Raw genomic sequence first — 18,897 nt, 5'->3', positions numbered from 1 at the left:
ACTTTATTGCTATTTTTGTCAGTGTAGTCGGGAAAGCTTTGCATCGAATTGCATCTGAGGCGTCTGTGAGGTACATCCTGCTTCTGAAATTGCTGAGATGATGGCTTGGATCACAGGTACCATCATATGGGGTCATGTCAGGAGCTTTGAAGTCCTTTGGGACTTTTGTTTTCATGATCTCTTTAGTGAATGGATCTTGATCCTTACGAGAGTTATCTTCATGGTTGGAATGAGCAGTTTTGGTTTTGAGATCGGCCTCGAGCTTTGCGAGTTTGTCCTCTAGCTCTCGGCATTGTCTTGTTTCCCTCCAAAGGACTCTTTCGACTTCCTGTTGATGTTCGGCCTCCTGTTCTAGCTGTTTGAGGCGATTCTGCTGTTCACGAAGGGCATCTAAAATTTTGGTGTTTGGAGATTGCTTGTCCCCGTTGGTTTAAGGCACATCCTTTGATGTGGCATCCGTATTTTTAAGTGGGGTTCTTTCTTCTAAACCAGAGTTGTGATCGTTGTCAAGGTTGTCCGCCATGATGATAGGATGACTTCCAGGTTCCTCGGCAACGACGTCAATGTTCCGAGGGTTACCTGAAACTGAAGGTCGATCTCGGATGAGATCTGTTATGGTGGCCGGAGCTGTCGTGTCCGACTTGTTGGATCTGGTGGTGCTGCTGATCCCTGATCACCAGAGGGTGGTGGTACCTGCAAAAGACTCTAATGCTTAAGTTAGTATGGGCTTTGAGCAGGTATTTTGTGCAGAATCAGAGTATGAATTATACCTGGGTGCTCCAGTGTATTTATAGTAGTGTGGAGTGGCCTTCCTTGGAGATAAGTCAGTTATCTTATCTTATCTTTTTGGGGGTGGGTCCCTTATCTTTAGCCAGCCGCCTTCAAGCGGGCTGTGATCTTCTGCTTTGGGCCTAGTTAGGCCCTTATAGCAATTTGGCCGAGCTCTTTTGGGAAAAGATCGGTTGCGACCAACCTTTATAAGAGGTCGGTCATCTCTGTCTTCATTCAGGTCGGCTCGCCTAGCTCGACCCATGGTATGAACACTCCCTTGAGTATTGAGAACAGGGGTAGAGACTTCAAAGCTGATCCTACTAAGAATCTAAATAAAGCTGCCAACCTTCTATTTAATTGTTGGACTTCTTTGAGACAAGTCGGGATTTTCATCTCCAATATTGTCTTGCATTTGTCCGGGTTGGCTTCAATACCCCTTTGAGTGAGCATAAAGCCTAAGAACTTCCCGGCTTCCACTGCGAAAGTGCATTTTGAGGGATTTAGTCTCATCCCGTGCTTCCTGATTATGTTAAATACTTCAGTTAAGTCAGACAAGAGGTTGACGTCTTCTTAATCTTGACAAGCATGTCATCCACATATACTTCCATTAATTTTTCAAGGTGAGGTGAGAACACCTTATTCATTAATTGTTGAGCATTTTTCAATCCAAAAGGTATTACTAAGTAACAATAGTTAGCTTTTAGAGTGATAAAAGAGGTCTTCTCTTGGTCCGGCTTGTACAACAGGATTTGGTTGTAACCCGAGTATGCATCCATAAAGGACATGTACCTATATCCTGAAGTTGAGTCTACCAAGGCATCAATGCTAGGAAGATGGTACGGATCTTTAGGACAAGCTTTATTGAGGTTAGTATAATCAATACACATTCTCTATTTTCCGTTCTGTTTCTTCACCAAGACTACATTAGCTAGCCACAAAGCATATTTTACCTCCTATATGAACCTAACTTCTAATAAGGCTTGCATTTGTTCTTCTACGACTTGCGCTCTTTCAGGGCCGAGCTTCCATCACTTCTATTGAACAGGTCGTGAGCCCGAGTAGACAACGAGCTTATGACACACAAGGTCAGGGTTTATCTCGGGCATATCGAAGGCTCTCCATGCGAAGAGGTCGGAATTTTATTGTAAGAGCTTAATGAGGTATGCTTTTAATTCTTCCTCGATGTTGGCTCCTATACTTGTTGTTTTTTCTGCTTGGTCTCCGATTTGTATTTCTTTAATTTTTTCACCAGGTTGTGGTCGCAGCTCTTCTCGTGCTCGGACACCGCTGAGCTTAATAGTGTTGACTTCTTTACCCTTTATGCTTCCCTGTAAATTCAAGCTCTCATTATAGCATTTTTGTGCCAATCTTTGGTCTCCTCTTATGGTGGCAATTCCATTTAAAGTCGAGAATTTTATGCATATATGAGGGGTGAAAACAACTACAGCTAGTTGGTTCAACATTATCTGACCTATCAATGCATTGTAGGTTGATGCTATGTCGGCCACAATGTATTCTATGCTCAAAGTTCTAGACTTCAACCCTTACCAAAAGTGGCATGCAAGGAGATGAAGCTGAGGGGTTGGATGGGCGTGTCTCCTAACCCAAAAAGATTGTTGGGATAGGCTCTTAGTTCTTTCTCTTCTAACCCGAGCTTATCAAAAGCAGGCTTGAATAAAATGTTGGCTGAGCTCCCCTGATCTACCAGAGTTCTGTGGAGATTTGCATTGGCAAGTATCATTGTAATCACAATAGGATCGTCATGCTTTGGGGTTACTCCTTGAGCATCTTCTTTGGTGAATGAGATTGTGGGTAAGTCAAAAACTTCGCATTTTTCACCGACTTGGTAGACTTCTTTTAGATGTCTTTTGCGAGAAGACTTGGTTACCCTCCTCCTGCAAATCCTCCAACTGTCATATGGATGTGCCTATCAGGGGTTTGTATTGGCCGATCTCGTCAACCTCTATCTTCTTACCCTATCTTTCTTTTTCCTGGATTGTCCGACCTTTTGGCGAGGTACCTCTCTAACCGACCTTCTCTACCCAGTTTCTCTATCACATTTTTTAGATCATAGCAATTATTGGTAGAATGACCATATAGTTTATGATACTTACAATATTTCGTCTGACTTCCAGCTTTTTTGTGCTTAATAGGATGAGAAGGTGGAAGTTTTCTAGTGTGGCAGATTTTTCTGTAGAAGTCGACAAGAGAAACTTGGAGTGGGGTGTAGTTATGATATCTTCGGGACTTATCCGAGTTGTATTCCTCTTTTTTCTTCGCTTTCTTATCTTTGTCCCGAGCTGGGTAGGGAGGGTTTTGCCTTGGAACTGGCTCTCTAAGTCAGAAATTCTCCTCCATGTTAATATACTTCTCCGCCTATTCTTGTACTTCATACAAAGAGGTCGGATGTCGCTTGGATATAGATTGAGAAAACGACCCTTCTCTAAGGCCGTTAAATAACCCATTATCAGTGCTTCTGTGGGTAAATTTTGGATCTTCAAACAGGCTTTGTTGAATCGCTCCATGTAAACTCAGAGAGTTTCTCCGACTTCTTGTTTGACCCCGAGTAGACTAAGAGCATGTTTGACTTTATCTTTCTGGATTGAAAAGCGGGTGAGAAACTTTCTTACTAGGTCGTCAAAATAAGTTACCGACCTAGATGGTAGACTATCAAACCACTTCATCGCTGTTTTGGTTAGCGTAGTTGGGAAAGCTTTGCAGTGAGTTGCATCAGACGCATCAGCCAGATACATCCGACTTTTAAAATTGCTGAGGTGGTGTCTCAGGTCAATCGTTCCATTGTAAAGGTCCATGACGGGGCTTTTGAAGTTCTTAGGAAGTAGGAACCCTAGCCTGCATGATCTCTTTAATGAACAGATCTTCTTTTCCAAGACGACTTTCCTCCCAATCCACCCGATGACTCCGACTTCGAAGGTCGGCTTCTAGTTTTGAGAGCTTTTCTTCCAGCTCTCTTCATCGTCGTACCTCTTTTCGCAAATCTCTTTCCGTTTTTCTTTGTCGCTCAATCTCTTGCTCAAGTTACTCCAATTGGTCATGGTGTCTGTGTACGAGTTCCATAATCTCGGTTAGATGTGAGGTCTCTTCATTCTGTGGTGGATGTACCTCTTAATGGATTTGCCAATGTGGTGAATTTCTTGATGTACCTTCTCCGTGGGGACCACCCATTTTATCATGCCGTGGGGGATCATGAGTGCTCGGTCATCGTTATGAGGTTCTGGTTCTAACTCCGATGCCGTGTGTCCGTCCTCAAACTGATTGTCCACCATGATTGGGTATAAACTTCTAGGTCCCCGACAACGGCGCCAATGTTCTAAGGGTTACCTGGAACTGGGTTGCTTTTGGCCTGAACGTGAGGTTTAGATTCCTTTTAGGGCAACGTTCGACTTCACTAGTGCCGAGGTGTCACTATCCGAGTTCCTCGTGAGGAAGTGGGGTTGGTACTTGCAAAAGACTCTGATGTTTAAGTTAGCAAGGGTTTAAGCAGATTTTTTTTTAGTATATTGGGTTCTGAATATACTTGAGGATGTTAGTATATTTATAGTAGAGAAGATAACCACCCTTTGGAGTAGTTCCACCTTTAATGGTGGATAATCGTTCCTTTTTTCTAGGGACGTTGTTGAGAACTCCCTTCTAGATAAGTGAGAGATATCTTAAAAATTAGTTACTTATTTACCTAAGTAGAGCTAAACTTTCTTCGTCGCGTTCGACCTCATAGAGATCGGGTAGAGGGAGAGGTTGGATCCCTTGAGTGGGCTTCTATTTATTTTGGGTTTGGCTTTATTTTTGGGTCAGTGTATGAACAATGGAATTATAAGAGCACCCTCTTGAGATATATTAACTAAATTGAGTCATTTAGAAAAAAAAAAATTGTTTCTAATAGAATATTTTTGAAAAATAAAAAACAGTGATGTTACAAATATAAGCGTTTTTTGTAATTAAGTTTAATCAAGTAGGCACAAGCTTAGTAAAAAAAAACGCATGCATCCGTCACCGGTTTTCCATCACCATGCTTCTTTAGTACAAAAATTTTTGTTAAAGAACACAAATTTTTGCACAAAACAAACTTATCGATATAACATAGAAATTGTTGTACATAGCATATATCACAGAAATCTTTGCTGCGAATATATTTTGTTAATTGAGTAAGTTAATGTTCTGGACGTGTAGTCCTTTAAAATTTTTTTGTTGTGCACCAAAATTTATGTATTATGCATCAAAATTTCTATGTTGTACACTAAAAATTATGTGCTCTGTGTATTTTGTTGGTAGGGTATCAATATTTTGGGTATGTGGTTCTTCAAAATTTTCATGCTGTACACCAAAATTTCTGTGCTTTACGTATTTTGCTGATTGAGTATCAATATTTTGGACATATGGTCCTTTAAAAAATCATTTTATATACTAACATTTATGTGCTTTAATTTTCTAAATATATACAGGAGAAGAAGATGTAGATGACGGAAATAATAACGATGATGATAAAGAAGGAGGATGAAAAAAAAGAGAAAAATAAATTAAGAAACAACAATAAGAAGAAGAAGATATTGGTTGCAATAGAAACGACAACAACAACATTGAGTAAGAAGAACGCAAAAGAAGAAGAAGATAATGATAATAATAACAAAAAAAAATTATCGAATGGCTAAAAACTTGGTTTTAAAAAAAGTTTGAACGCCTAATTTTATTGAATTAAAAAAAAGAAGGAATTATATTTATTTATCCATCCTTTTGAAAATGAAATTAATTCATGTTAGGACTTAACTTGATGAATTTTTTTTTTTGATAAATTATTTTACATGTTAGAAAATGTATACAATTATAATTCATCTTGCAACCAAGTTGGGTTGGTCTAGTGGTTAGCTCACTAGTCCGCTTAAGTAAGTGTCGGGGGTTCGAATCCCGCCTTGTGCATGCAGCAACCCATTGGCCAGCGGCAAACCCTTAAATGGAGCTCAGTACCGCGACGGATTAGTCTTTGACCTGTCGGGTTGGGGGATACCGTGGGAAACCAAAAAAAAAAAAAAAAAATTATAATTCATCTTGCAACCAACAATTCCGGTTAGCAAAATAAAGAAAATATTCATTTATACCGTTGAAATTTATTATTAGGTGAGAATATTTTTAACTTTTTGTCACCGAAACTAATTGTTTGATGAGTTTTAATTATACAGAATATTTTTCATTCATGGACAATTCAGATTATTATTATTAGATATTTTTAAGTGAGACTATAAAGAATATATAAAAATATATTATATGATAATATTATATTTTACGATATCAATAGATACAAAAAAAAATTAAAAAAATTATTTGATAAATGATTCATTGTTAAAAGTGTTTGACTTTTGTAAAGATTACATCAACAGTCACTTATATTAGGTGATTAGATTAGGAAATAGGTTTTAAATTTTTTTTATCAATTCTTAATATAGTGTGATCTTTTATTTTAATTTTTTAAAAGTTTAATTTTAATGTATTGATATTATAAAATATTTTACACAGTCATATAATTATAATTATTTTTTTAGATAAAATTAATATAAAAATAATTATTTTTATTAATATAAAGTTATAAGATTAAATACATATGTAAAATAATTTTACACTACAGTATATTAAAATGAAATTTATTTTTTAAATAAAAAACATATAAAAATATTAAATAATAAAAATTATTATTTTATTAAATAAATAAAAAATAAGAGAATCCACCGTGTTTATTAACACTTCACTTCCGGCCATTTTTTTAAAAAAATGGAAAATATTCAGATAAATATAATTGTGGTGATTATTTTACAAAGACAAAAATACCGTCTTGACTCTTGTCTGCTTCAGTTGAGTCCCCCCCCCCCCCCCTCCCCCGCAAAATCTCTCTCTCTCTCTCACTCATGGCTGCTTCTTTCGCGCCATTCTTGATTTCAGGTAAACTTTTCCTTCCTAACACATTCTAATTTTTCAAACATCGTGTAATGATCTTCACTCATTTAGTCCATTAATTTTAGGGTTTTTCTTATGGTTTTACTGCTTTCTGTTTCTTGCGCTTATGTCCGATTGATTTCCATCACCAAGTTGAAAGCTTCTTTGGAGTGTAATAATTAAGATATTTTAAGAGGTTTTAGATTTAATTTGGGAATAGGTGGATCTCATGTTAAGTCACCTGAGTTGTGGTCGACAAAGAAAAATTCTTATGGTGTTGGAGTCCACCTTGGACCTAAGCTTGTAGTTCAAAGAAAATCAAACCTTGTGAGCAGGAGGAACCGCACTTCATCAATTTGTGCTGAATACCGGTATGTTCATCAATTTGACTTTATTAGGAATTCAACATCACTTTGTCTTTCAACTGTGTTTTACTTAATTTAATGGAATTTACGTAGTGGTTAATTATTTTTGGCTGTATGCATTCAATTCTATGGTAATGTGCTTATTTCTCATATAAATATCACTTGCTTGGGGCAATTTTATAGGTCTATTAAAATAATACTGATGGAATCCTTTTTATTTGTGATATGTGCACAAATTGTTTTTGTTTCTTTTCAACCTTCTCTTTGACATTAAATAATCATGTAATAATATTCAAGACCGGTTGTTCTGGTTGAACTTGTCAAAGAAAAAGATCAGAGATGAAAAATGGATATTGATGTTGAAAGTTTCTTTCCACAGTTAACTGTTCTTTCTTGTATGATTGAATTTCATGGTTTTCTATGCTATGAATTTAAAAACAATATGAGTGGCCTTTTCTGGAGCTGCATTCTCTGATGAATTAGAAAAAATAAAATAAAAATAAGGACCGGTAACTTGTGGTGATTGGGTGCATGGTATCTGAGAATATTTTGGAGGATCACGTGTAGATTTTCTTTTCATGTTCAGTTTCCCTTTTGCAGTGACAGTAGTGGAGGTGGAGGTGGGGACTTTCTTGCTGGCTTTATTCTAGGTGGTGCGATTTTTGGAACTCTGGCATATGTCTTTGCTCCCCAGGTGATTTCTTGCTTCTTTAATTTTAAAGTTTGGCTAGTTTAACTGAAAAGATGTATGATGAATGTGTTTGAGCTTGAGCTTGAGCTTGAGCTGAGCCTGAGCCTGAGCCTGATATAAGGAAGAGAAAAGGTAGAGATAGATTAATCATGCAGTAGATGACCACTTTTCATTTTCCTTTTCTTCCTTTTTGCAATGAGATGCAACCACATCAGGATGAACTAAGCAATGGACTGTTAATTATTAACTAGCCTGTTGTTTCTTTTCCTAGTGAAACATTGTGCCATGCTTTAAGGGATAAATTTACTTTTCTAAGGACTGAAAAATTAATGTATGAATTTTCTCTGCTATTTGTAATATCATGAATGATTTAGATGTGATGACTTTGAGTTCTAAAACTATGCTGCAAACTTTTCCTTCTTAGTCTTGTTTTATTGTCATGACTTAAAGTAGGTGACTTAAAGTAGGTATATGTGCACTACTTTGAATGGCTTTGAAACGTGTTTATTCCATGTCTATACTGAAGCTTTTCCATCGGGGAAAGAGATTATTCTGCATTATCTATTTTGTTGTATTGCTATTATCTCAATTATTACTGTTTTCTTGCACATATCATTGTTGGCATTTTGCAGTCTTAGTGTTAAGCCCAGATGTTGACTTCATTTTGTGTGATGCAGATCAGAAGATCTCTGCTAAATGAAGATGAATATGGGTTTCGGAAGGCCAAAAGACCAATATATTACGACGAAGGGTTAGAGGTAATTAGGGTTCCCCTGTCCTTTTGATTTAACTCTTCTGTGTCATTGGAATGTGCTGAGTTTGTTATGATTATGTTCCTGAAAGCAGAGGACCCGTATGACCTTGAACGAAAAGATAAGCCAACTAAACTCTGCTATTGACAATGTATCTTCGCGTTTGAGAGGTGGCAATAATGTGCCTGCTGCAAAGATAGAAAGTGATCCTGAAGTGGAGGCTAACATCTGAGGCGCTTCCAGTTTTATACTCTTGTCCCTGATGCTTTGTAGTAGTGGAAATATTACAACCTGAAAATCACATTCCTCGTTATCCGTGATAATTTTTCCTTTCTTTTTTGATGATGGTTCGAAGGGAAAAGACTAGGTGATGAACTCACCGTTAAGCTATCACAATCTTACTCTTGTTTTGAGGATGATTTGGTTATTGGGGAACACTTATGTAACTTGTTGCATATAGAACTCCAGTTACTACTTGCCACTAAACCTTGTTGGATATTGAAATGAATTTAAATCATCCTTTTCATCAAGACCCAAAAAAAAAAGAAAAACGTCAACAATTTACAGTATATATCGTTTGTATGGTTAGGTAAAATTTATTCAACAGTGTAGGTAGTGTAGCTACTAGGGAAAAAACATTGAAACTTGTAAGATGAGCAGCCATAGCTAGTTTCTCAAAGAATTGAGTATAAATCACCAATAATCATATCAGGAACATTCCCCCTACTTTAAATGACGGAATGGCATAAATTTGTTCACCGAAAATTACAAGTGACACAGCAGAGCATACTTGAAAAACGCTGGTATTTATTAGTTGAATGAATTCACTAACACCTCTTTAATTGGTATTTTATAAATCTTTTTCTGAGTGTCAAATCTATCCTTTGGATAATATCCATTGATTATAGCGCTCAGGTCCGAGAAATCATATACAAACGAAAGATAATGAACTCAATTTATTTCGAGCAGATTGAACTATTGAAGACCATATATTTCAACTTCCACCCAACAATCCATCAAAATTGTGTTTTGCAACTGTACGTGTGACCCATATTTAATGGATGTAATGTTACTTCGCCTACCAGTTTATGCCGTTCACAGTCACAGATACACTAATAAAGCATTTGAAAAATCTTTCCACTATAATATTTCACTTTTACTTATTTCTGCTGAAAATAAATCTTTTTTTTACTTGTGACATATATGTCAATTATTTAACTGAAAAGAATGAATGTTGACTGAGCTTGAGCTTGATAGAAGAGTGAGAAAGGTAAACAAATGAATAATGCAGTACATCCATGTTGTTTCATTGCCTATTGAAACGTTTTATACCATGATTTAACGACTAAAGAAGAAAAAGTTCTGAACTTTCTCTTTTATCTGTAATACCATGAATGGTGTGAATTCGTTCCAATAGATACATTCTCTTAATCATGGTAAAACACCGTTTACAAATTTACATGATACATTGTTTGCTTGATCTTGATTGAGTAAAATTGTATTAAATATTGTAGGTAGCTCCTGCAACAAAAAAGAAATTCCTAAATCAAAGCTAGTTTCTCTTCAAGATTTGTGCAGAAATCACCAATAATCATGGCAAGAACATTCCCCAGCCTTTATATGATGGAACCTATTGGCATCTCTCACAATTAATTCACGATCAGTTACCATGGAGACCCTTTTTGCAAATTCATGGCAATCTCTGCATGATCGAGTATTCTTGAAGACCATAATTGGGGTGTCACCTTTGATGCATATGAGACCATAAGCTATAGCTAGTCTCTCACTATGATCAAGTAACTGCTCTTTCCTTTCACTGAAGTCACAGAGTGCGTCCTCTTCATTAAGAAGACACTCCTCACCCTTTTTGACAGCAAAATCAAGCTGTTTTAATTTTGAGTATATCTCCTCTGTTTGAGGGTGGTGTCTATCACCTACCACAAAACGATGGACTTTATGCTTCACAATAATCCAGCTGCAACTTACTTCTTTTCTCAAGTTCCTTTCAGCCATCATCTTTCTAAATTTAGCTGCTTCATCCCACTTCCCAAGCAAAGCATTTAAGTTGAACATGATCACATAAGTAGCAGTGTCTAATGGATCCAGCTGAAGCACCCTTTCGGCTGCAATCATCGCAATCTCGAGATTCCTATGGCTCCAACAACCTCCTAATAAGCTTTTCCAACTCAACACATCAGGTTCAAATGGCAGACTCTTTATCATCTCAAGAGCCTCCTGCAGTAATCCAGCACGAGAGTATATATCAATCATGCAGTTGTAATGATCAATTGTTGGATCCACATTGTACTTGTCACTCATTGAATCCAAAAACTTCTTTCCCTGTCTAACTAGACCTGAATGACTACAAGATGTTAACAAACCAATGAATGTGATAGCATTTGGCCTTACACCCGACTCCTGCATCTCGTTGAAAAGCCTCAGAGCTTCAGAAGCTCTGCCATGATAAGCATGTGCACAAATTATAGCAGTCCATGCAATGTTGTCAGGTTTATCAATAGCCAAAAATGTTTGATGGGCATAGTCTATTTTGCCGCATTTTGAGTACATAGTGATCATAGCACTCTCTCCAGAGAGGCATGCAACTAGCCCCTTTTTTATTGCATCTGCATGAACTTGCGAACCGAAAATCAAATCTGAGACAGAAGAGCATGCTTGAAAGATGCTGGTATACATGAATGAATTCAATAACACTCCCTTACTTCTGAGTGTTCTAAAAATCTCAAGTGCCTTGTCAAACTTACCATTTTGGCAATATCCAGTAATTAGAGCACTCCATGAAAAATCATTTGGTTCACGTATGCTCTCAAAAGCTTGATATGCAGCTTCAAACCTGGCGCATTTAAAATAAAAATCCAGTAGTGGAGTTCCAACCGAGACCTCAGACTCCAATCCAAGTTTCACACTGTAGCTATGAATTTGCCTTCCCATGTTTAAGTCTCCTAAAGCAGCACACGCCTTAAGCACTATTGAAAAGACAAACTCATCCAGTTCTACATCTTCACTTATCATTTTTGCAAACAATAAAACAGCATCTTTGTTCCTTGCAGCTTGAGTATAGCCCAACATCAACCCAGTGCAAGCCACAGCATTTTTTCTAGCCATCTTATTGGTAGCGACTTCAGCACCATCCAACCAGCCACACTTGATGTACATGTTGGAGATAGAGGTCTCGATCAAATCATTGGCAATAACTCCAATCTTTATCAGCTGAGAATGAATCTGCTTGCCAAGACCTAACGATGAAGGATATGTGAAGGACCCTATAAGAGTACTGATGATCGATGTGGGTGGCATAATTCCGAAATCTAGCATACGCAAGAGCAATTTAATAGCTTCATCTATGCGCCCTTCCTCAACATAAGCAGACATGAGGGTGTGCCAAGAAGACATATCTCGATGAATCATTTCATCAAAGAATCTCTCTGCAGCTGCAAAACTCCTGCAATCACAATACATTTGAAGGATGCAATTGTCAATGAACTTATTGGTATTACCCGTTCTCTGAAGTCTATTGTGAAATAATTTTCCATCTGATGAAGCATTCAGTGTTCCACACATTTTAAAGAGGTATTCATATGACCGGGGATTTATCGAGATGCCTGCTGCATCCATGCTTCTGACAAAGTCATGTACTTCTTGAAGCATCCCTTGTTTGGCTAAAGAAATCAAATGCAAGTTTTCAACTTGGCCCTGTTGAACTTTAGGGGTCCTCAAGGATGAATTATTGCATTTCAAAGAGATCCACGAAGGGATTTGAACGAAACTAGCAGGTCTCGGATCCTTACTTTTAGCATTAGCTACCACTACTGTTGAAGAATTGGACATTAGCCCAGAGCACCAGCAAGTTATTGAAGACATGTACTCTATTTGCAATGGTATACCCCTTGATTGGAGCAATCTATCCTTGTACAACTTTTGTGAGATAGAACAAGAGAATCCAATCTGAAAATTAACAAGTTGGATCCCACCCAGCAACAGTTATATATGAGCAATCTGCCAAATCTGCTCTGAAAACAGAAATATAGAGACAGACAGAGTCAAGGGCTGATAAAAAGCATAGGAAGGTTCCAGATTAGATGAAGCATTACATGTTCTCAAGATAGAGAGACAATCAATCAATCAATTCCAGCTCTAAAGCATCACCAACCCTTAATTCTATTTATTAACAACTCATGAATCAAAGAAACTAAAACAAACTGCACCAAAGTCTTAGCAAGACAAAACCAATTCATGTATAAAAATTGTAATGCAGGTGATCAAGCCGGTTTCTTCACAATATTCATTGTATTTTAACAGCATTGCCAATTTCAAAAATACTTAATTTATCTTATGTAGTTGCCACAAACAATTACTGAATTATCATTGAGACATTTTATCAAGCACATGGTGTGCGTCATTTGTATATGAAGTGTGCATGAACAGGCAAAATGAACTGAACTATCAAAAATCAATTCACTAACAATTCATTGAGACGAGTGGAACAAAAATTGTAGCAAGACATAGGCAGTTCATAAATGAAAATCATAATAAAATTTCTTTAAAAAAATGAAAAAGTTGAATGTACCCAAAACCAACACAAGCTTTAATTATTGGCTGCCCATGTTTATAGGATTTGTATGCATCTGATTCGCTTTATTCATTTTTTTCCCCCTACCAAATCCAAATATATTTCCTGCTAAACTTCCTATTTAATTTAATTTAATGACAGTAGTAATATCCATACTTCAACTACCACTTTGATATGTTGACTTTTATTAACACTATATTCTTTCATATTTAACTTAGACACTTAGATTACCATTTATCTATTTATAATATACAAAAGTTATTACGTATGGCACTGTACCACACTAGAATATCATATTCTTGGTACGATCCGGTTTGCAGTTTTTTTATTAAAAAAATTAAGATACAGTTAATTTTATATAAAATTAATAAATAAAAAATATTAAATAATTTAATAAATTTAATTAAATTATTATCTAATAATTTTAATTATCAATTTCACGTTTGCTGCACCTAAATGTTTAATAAATAAAACAGGAAATGACAAAGATAACACTATAAATACTCTTTGGAGAGTTGGTAGCCAAGCCAAGCCGAAAGGGGTAGTTAGACAGTAGTTATTTCTTGATTAGTTTTTGCTGCTGGCCATGTCAATTCCTTTTACTTTTAGTCTTTTATGGCTTCTTTCATTAATTATCTAAAATTTGTAAAAACAAAAGATTAATTTTATTATTCTAAAATATGATAATCTGTCAAAATTCTTTTGTTTAGAGATTAGTTTATCCAAAATAAAATTATTAAAGATTAATTTAGAATATATTACTAAAATAGTATTTATTTAAAAACATTCGAAATAGTTGCATTCCGAAATTCCAAATAATAAGATAATATTTAAAGATTACACGAGGAAATACCCGAAGAAAAGTTGTATTCTATTTAAGGTTTATTTGATAAAGAATAAACTATTAAATCGAAAGTTTATATCGTTAATAAAAATAATTAGATATTAAATATATATTCTTAAAAAAAATTTTAAAGATTAAATTTTGATATAATTTTATATTTTTGAAAAATATTATTAAAAAAATAAAATCTTTTAATTCTTAAAATTTGATAATTTTATGTCGAATTAATTTTTAAAAAAATATTGTGAATGATCAAATTTTTTAAAAAGTAAAAAATTTAGAGAACAAATTTAGTTTTAAATTTTTTTATACATTTTTTAAATAGTTATTTAAATGTCTTTAAAAGAATTCGAATCAAATGAATAAATTTTTGTTAAATATAAAAACATTTTATCATTTATAAAAAAATAATATTTATTAATTATTTTTATCTCATTTTCAAATTATCAATGAATTTATTTGTCATTCGTATATTTAAATTTTTGTAAATAGTATAAACTTTCGGATACTATTTTGACAGTTTATTCTTTGATAAAAGTATACTTTTCAAAAGTTATATATATTTTTTAACTATTTAAAAATTATTTTTAAAGGTTATAACAATTATATTTGGTATAAAAAAATAAAAGTGACTTACAATAAACATGAGTTAGTACAATAATTATTTTGAGAAATTAATTTTATTGTTAATACAATAAACATGACTTTTATTGATTCTTTCGAGTTTTAAGATGTGTTTTTTCATTTAACAAGTACAAAATAAAATTCTTATACTTTTAAAAAGAACACATTTCTATTTAATAAATTTTGCCAAATTCATCCTAAATCATATTGTAATATTCACTTGCCAATTACTATTACTTGGAACCCACATTTATATATATATATCTTCGTTTCTTTATTTATTTATTTTTTTTTTTTTGTCAATCGTCACCTAATCTAACTTAATCAGTTTAATTTGCTTATTTGTAAACACAAAAATGAAAGTTGAAAATAAAGGAAATTATTATGGTACTTTATAAATCACATAATATGATAATTTTTATCAGATCTACTATACATTTAAGATTTATTATTATTTAAGTCCAACCAAATAGATCTAATATTAACAAAAATCATTTTCGTTAAAAGAGCGTGTAACACGCGCCAAAATCTCAAACAAAAGTTACCTCTCGCTTCGCACTTTAATATGAAAAATTGTTCACATCTCCTATTCAAAACAGCAACAAAAAAATTTAAAATTTGTCTCAAAATCTCTCAAAAATCTTTTAAATTTTCTGCGAAAACTACAAGATCCGATCCTGCACGTGTTTAAGATTATCAACAAAAAATATAGAAAAAGAACAACAAAGATTCTTTAAGTTACTAACAAAACTATTTGTTCATCATGTTCAGTTTTCTCCTTCGCATTTCTCGCATTTCTTAGTTTATTTGAGATTCATTTAGATGTAGAAATGAATTCAATGTATTTTTGTTGATGATGAAGTCTTTTTGACTAGTTTATATCTGAACTAATTTTGGTTCATTTGTGAATTAACGGAGGTTCACTTGATGCTACTGTTAAATATTGACTAAATTTGTTATTCCTTAATTTTCTCTGGTGCCATCATTAAATAATTTTGATTCATTTTTTATTTTATTTTAGGTTCATTTGGATGCAGAAATGAATTCAATGTGCTTTTGTTGATGATTGAGTTTTTTGACTACTTGTTCAAATCTGAACTAATTTTGGTTCATTTGTGAATTAATTGAGGTTCACTTGATGCTACTGTTAAGTATTGACCAAATTTTTTATGTCTTAATCTTCTCTGTTGTCATCATTAAATAATTTCGGTTCATTTCGAGGTTTATTTGGATCCAAAAAAGAATTCAATGTGTTTTTATTGATGAGTGAGTCTTTTTTACTATTTGTTCAAATCTAAACTAATTTCAGTTCATTTGTGAATTAACTGAGATTCACTTGATGCTGCTGTTAAGTATTGACCAAATTTGTTATTCCTTACAAGTAAGTATCATTAAACATAATTGATCCTCTACTTCTAAATTAATACATATTAATAAATTTCTTTCAATTGTAGGAACAAGTTGATGTTTTCAAGCATGAATATGGTCTAACCATTCTCTTGAACAAGATAAATAAATTGAGAGATAAAGTCATTGAGAAATCCGAAGGCATAAGAATCTGAAAGCTATCCGCTGCCCTCTCAAGTTCTTTCTGTAGATTATCATTTGGAGATATAGAAAGTAAATAGGTTCAATTTCCTAAATTGTAATGAATTTCTATTGACATTCTTGAACACTATTTTGTAAGAAATTGTAAAGAGACAAACACTTCTTTAACTCTTTATAAATGTTAATATATATATATATTTGAAAAAAAAATTTCTTAAATTTTTTTTGATTTATTTGTTGAAAATGTCTGAGTTGTATTGAGATCTCATTAATTTGAATCATTGAATGAATCTAGGTTCATACTGAATAAGATTGAATGTATTTATTAAATCTCAACAGTGACAAAAATTACAAATGATCCGAAATTTAGATACAAATGAATCGAAATTTATTCTAATAAACACCTAAACTGTTTACCACAACACAGCTGCAGAAACTAAATTAAAAAAAATCAAAAAGTGACTATTCAATAAAACATAATATAAATTAGAAATTAACCCTCATTTTTCATCAAGTGTCTTTAATGTAACATCTTACCACACCGAGTCTTATGCTTATGTTATAAAATAGAGGTGGCGAGGCATTACAACCTCTAAAAATAAAATTTAGTATATGTAGTAGTATGAAAAATGTTTATAACTAGGAGCCTTCGAAGAAAAGGGGTAAAACAAGATCGTTAAATTGAAAAGCACAACACTCTGATCGATAAGGTAACAAAACAGATAAAGGATAAGCTAACGCGAATATATATACAAGAGAGTGTCAAAAATACGGATATCAAAACTCAAGACTCGGTTTGCGAAGATAACCGGTCCGAACATAGAAGTATACATACATATATAAAGCAAGGAACCCAAAAGAAACCTAAAAGACAAGTTACAGAACCTATTCTCCAAAATGACCTCTAAGAGGAGTCAATACAGTATATATATATATATATATATATATAATGGAGATAATAAGTATCTAAGTAAGTACATAAAACTAAAATAGAGTCCCGAGAGCTAAGGATCTTCGCTAAAACAGAAGTCTCCAGCATGCCTCAACGAGGAGCCTCACGTCCTGCATCTGAAAAACACAAAATCTGCATGGGTGAGAACCGGAGGTTCTCAGCATGATAACAGTGCCCAAATATCTAATATATAATGTCCTGGAAAAGCCGAAGGCAATCTTAGAACTCCCAAATTCATAATTAAAGCGTATAAGCATAACTAAACTTTGAGAAACGAAAATAGGCAACTAACTAAGGATCTTCAGTCTAACTAAAACTTTCATTTCCAAATCTTTCGAACCTCCCAACCGCCATCAGTCATTTGATATCGCAAACACAATTATATCAAACAAGGAAATGCACAAATAGGAAGCAGATACGGTAGTTAGACAATTAGCAAGTAAATATGCAGTCAATTAAGCATTCCAAACAAATCACATATAATGCATATGATGTATGCCTGTCCTAGTGGCTGATGAGTCTCATCTGTCGGTTATAAAGCCAACCCGACAAGTCCTGGTAGCTAACCATTGGACTACCCCTCTGTCGTGCATCCCTAACTCGAGTTATTCTCAATCATAAGCATCAATACATTTACACAACACCCACACTGGTGTTTATCCACGGGGCGAGCTCATCTAGAACTTTCATAGTGATCGGCCACGCTTACGACATAGGGTCAGCAGAGTATCGAGTCTCCACCTGGAGCACGTAGTGGCTAGCCACTGCTTTCACCCAGGGAAACTCGTATCTCAGATAGTGGAAGTGCAACATTCACATTTCATTCAATAAGCATATATGCAATCATACTCAGCCATAATTCAATAATAACTCAACTATTTGGCTCATAATACAATCCATAACCAGCCACAATTTATTAACAATTACAGCCCTTCGCAGGGGCGGAGCTAGACTAACTATTTAGGGGGCGATGTTTAATAATTTACTAAAAATATTTTATATTACTATTTCTATTGATAAAATAAAAAAATTAAATATATAATCTCAATCAAAGTAAGACAATAATATATAAAAGTTACCACTTACAGTTTTGTATCATGAAAATGCTATTCGACGTTTTTTTCTATTTTCAAAATCATCTATAATTGAATTTGTGTCGAAAATAGCTGCTAATTCTTTTTCTATATAGATGACCAAATTGTCTGCAAGAAATTCATCAGCCAGAAGCATAGTAATAATAGAAGCATCTTCATTCTCTTGATCTTTTCTTTTAAAAAATGTATCAATGATTTTGAACTTACTCATAATTCAAATGGCCAAATAAGTTCCTATAATTAAAAATATATTTAGCAAAAAGTGTACATTACAATCTAGATCTTTATAAAATATAAAAATTATATTTCAATTCAAAATAAGATATTAAAATTCAGAACAATAATACTAATATTCTAGTATAAATAATATAACCTTGTAATTAAATAGTTAACTAATAAAAAAAACTAAATATACAAACTAACATATAATAACAAAAACTTAATTAACAAATAATAATAAATTAAGTAAATAACTAAATATATAAAAAAATATAAAAAAAATTAGACAAGACTAACAGAAAAATAATAATAGAAAAGTCAATAGTTCAATAATTTTCTTAAAATAAAAAAGAATAAAAATATAACCTTTTTTGAGAAACAGGAGTGAAGAATCACTTGTTGAATTACTATCTTTTTTCTTAATCTGCAAAAAAAAAGAGTCAAAGAGGTAAAAGATAAAAAAATTAAAGAGATAAAAAAAGAATAGAAAAAGTCAAAAGTTGTTACCT

General features: G+C 33.8%; 2 protein-coding genes across 4 annotated transcripts; one reads left to right on the top strand and one right to left on the bottom strand.

Moving 5' to 3' along the window:
- Positions 1-6,546: 6,546 nt before the first annotated feature.
- LOC112749825 (uncharacterized) lies at positions 6,547-9,070 on the top strand. Of its 2 annotated transcripts, none has more exons than XM_025798236.3 (5): positions 6,547-6,717; positions 6,932-7,082; positions 7,677-7,770; positions 8,445-8,525; positions 8,614-9,070. In XM_025798236.3, exons 1-5 carry the CDS (start codon positions 6,684-6,686, stop codon positions 8,749-8,751), a joined length of 498 nt encoding a protein of 165 aa, XP_025654021.1. In that variant the 5' UTR covers positions 6,547-6,683; the 3' UTR covers positions 8,752-9,070. The 2 variants fall into 2 exon arrangements, with proteins under 2 accessions (XP_025654021.1, XP_025654020.1); XM_025798235.3 differs by having other exon boundaries at positions 6,549-6,717; positions 8,611-9,070.
- A 699-nt stretch (positions 9,071-9,769) lies between these two features.
- Positions 9,770-13,379, bottom strand: LOC112749824 (pentatricopeptide repeat-containing protein At5g13270, chloroplastic-like). 2 transcript variants are annotated; one of them, XM_025798232.3, is made up of 2 exons: positions 13,105-13,379; positions 9,770-12,547 (listed from the first exon to the last, which is right to left on the bottom strand). In XM_025798232.3, exon 2 carries the CDS (start codon positions 12,396-12,398, stop codon positions 10,101-10,103), a length of 2,298 nt encoding a protein of 765 aa, XP_025654017.1. In that variant the 5' UTR covers positions 12,399-12,547; positions 13,105-13,379; the 3' UTR covers positions 9,770-10,100. The 2 variants fall into 2 exon arrangements, with proteins under 2 accessions (XP_025654017.1, XP_025654018.1); XM_025798233.3 differs by having other exon boundaries at positions 9,770-12,542; positions 13,105-13,230.
- Positions 13,380-18,897: the final 5,518 nt, after the last annotated feature.

This window comes from Arachis hypogaea, chromosome 15, assembly GCF_003086295.3.
Source record: "Arachis hypogaea cultivar Tifrunner chromosome 15, arahy.Tifrunner.gnm2.J5K5, whole genome shotgun sequence".
Taxonomy (NCBI): Eukaryota; Viridiplantae; Streptophyta; class Magnoliopsida; order Fabales; family Fabaceae; genus Arachis; species Arachis hypogaea.
This window is presented reverse-complemented; position numbering and strand designations above follow the sequence as displayed.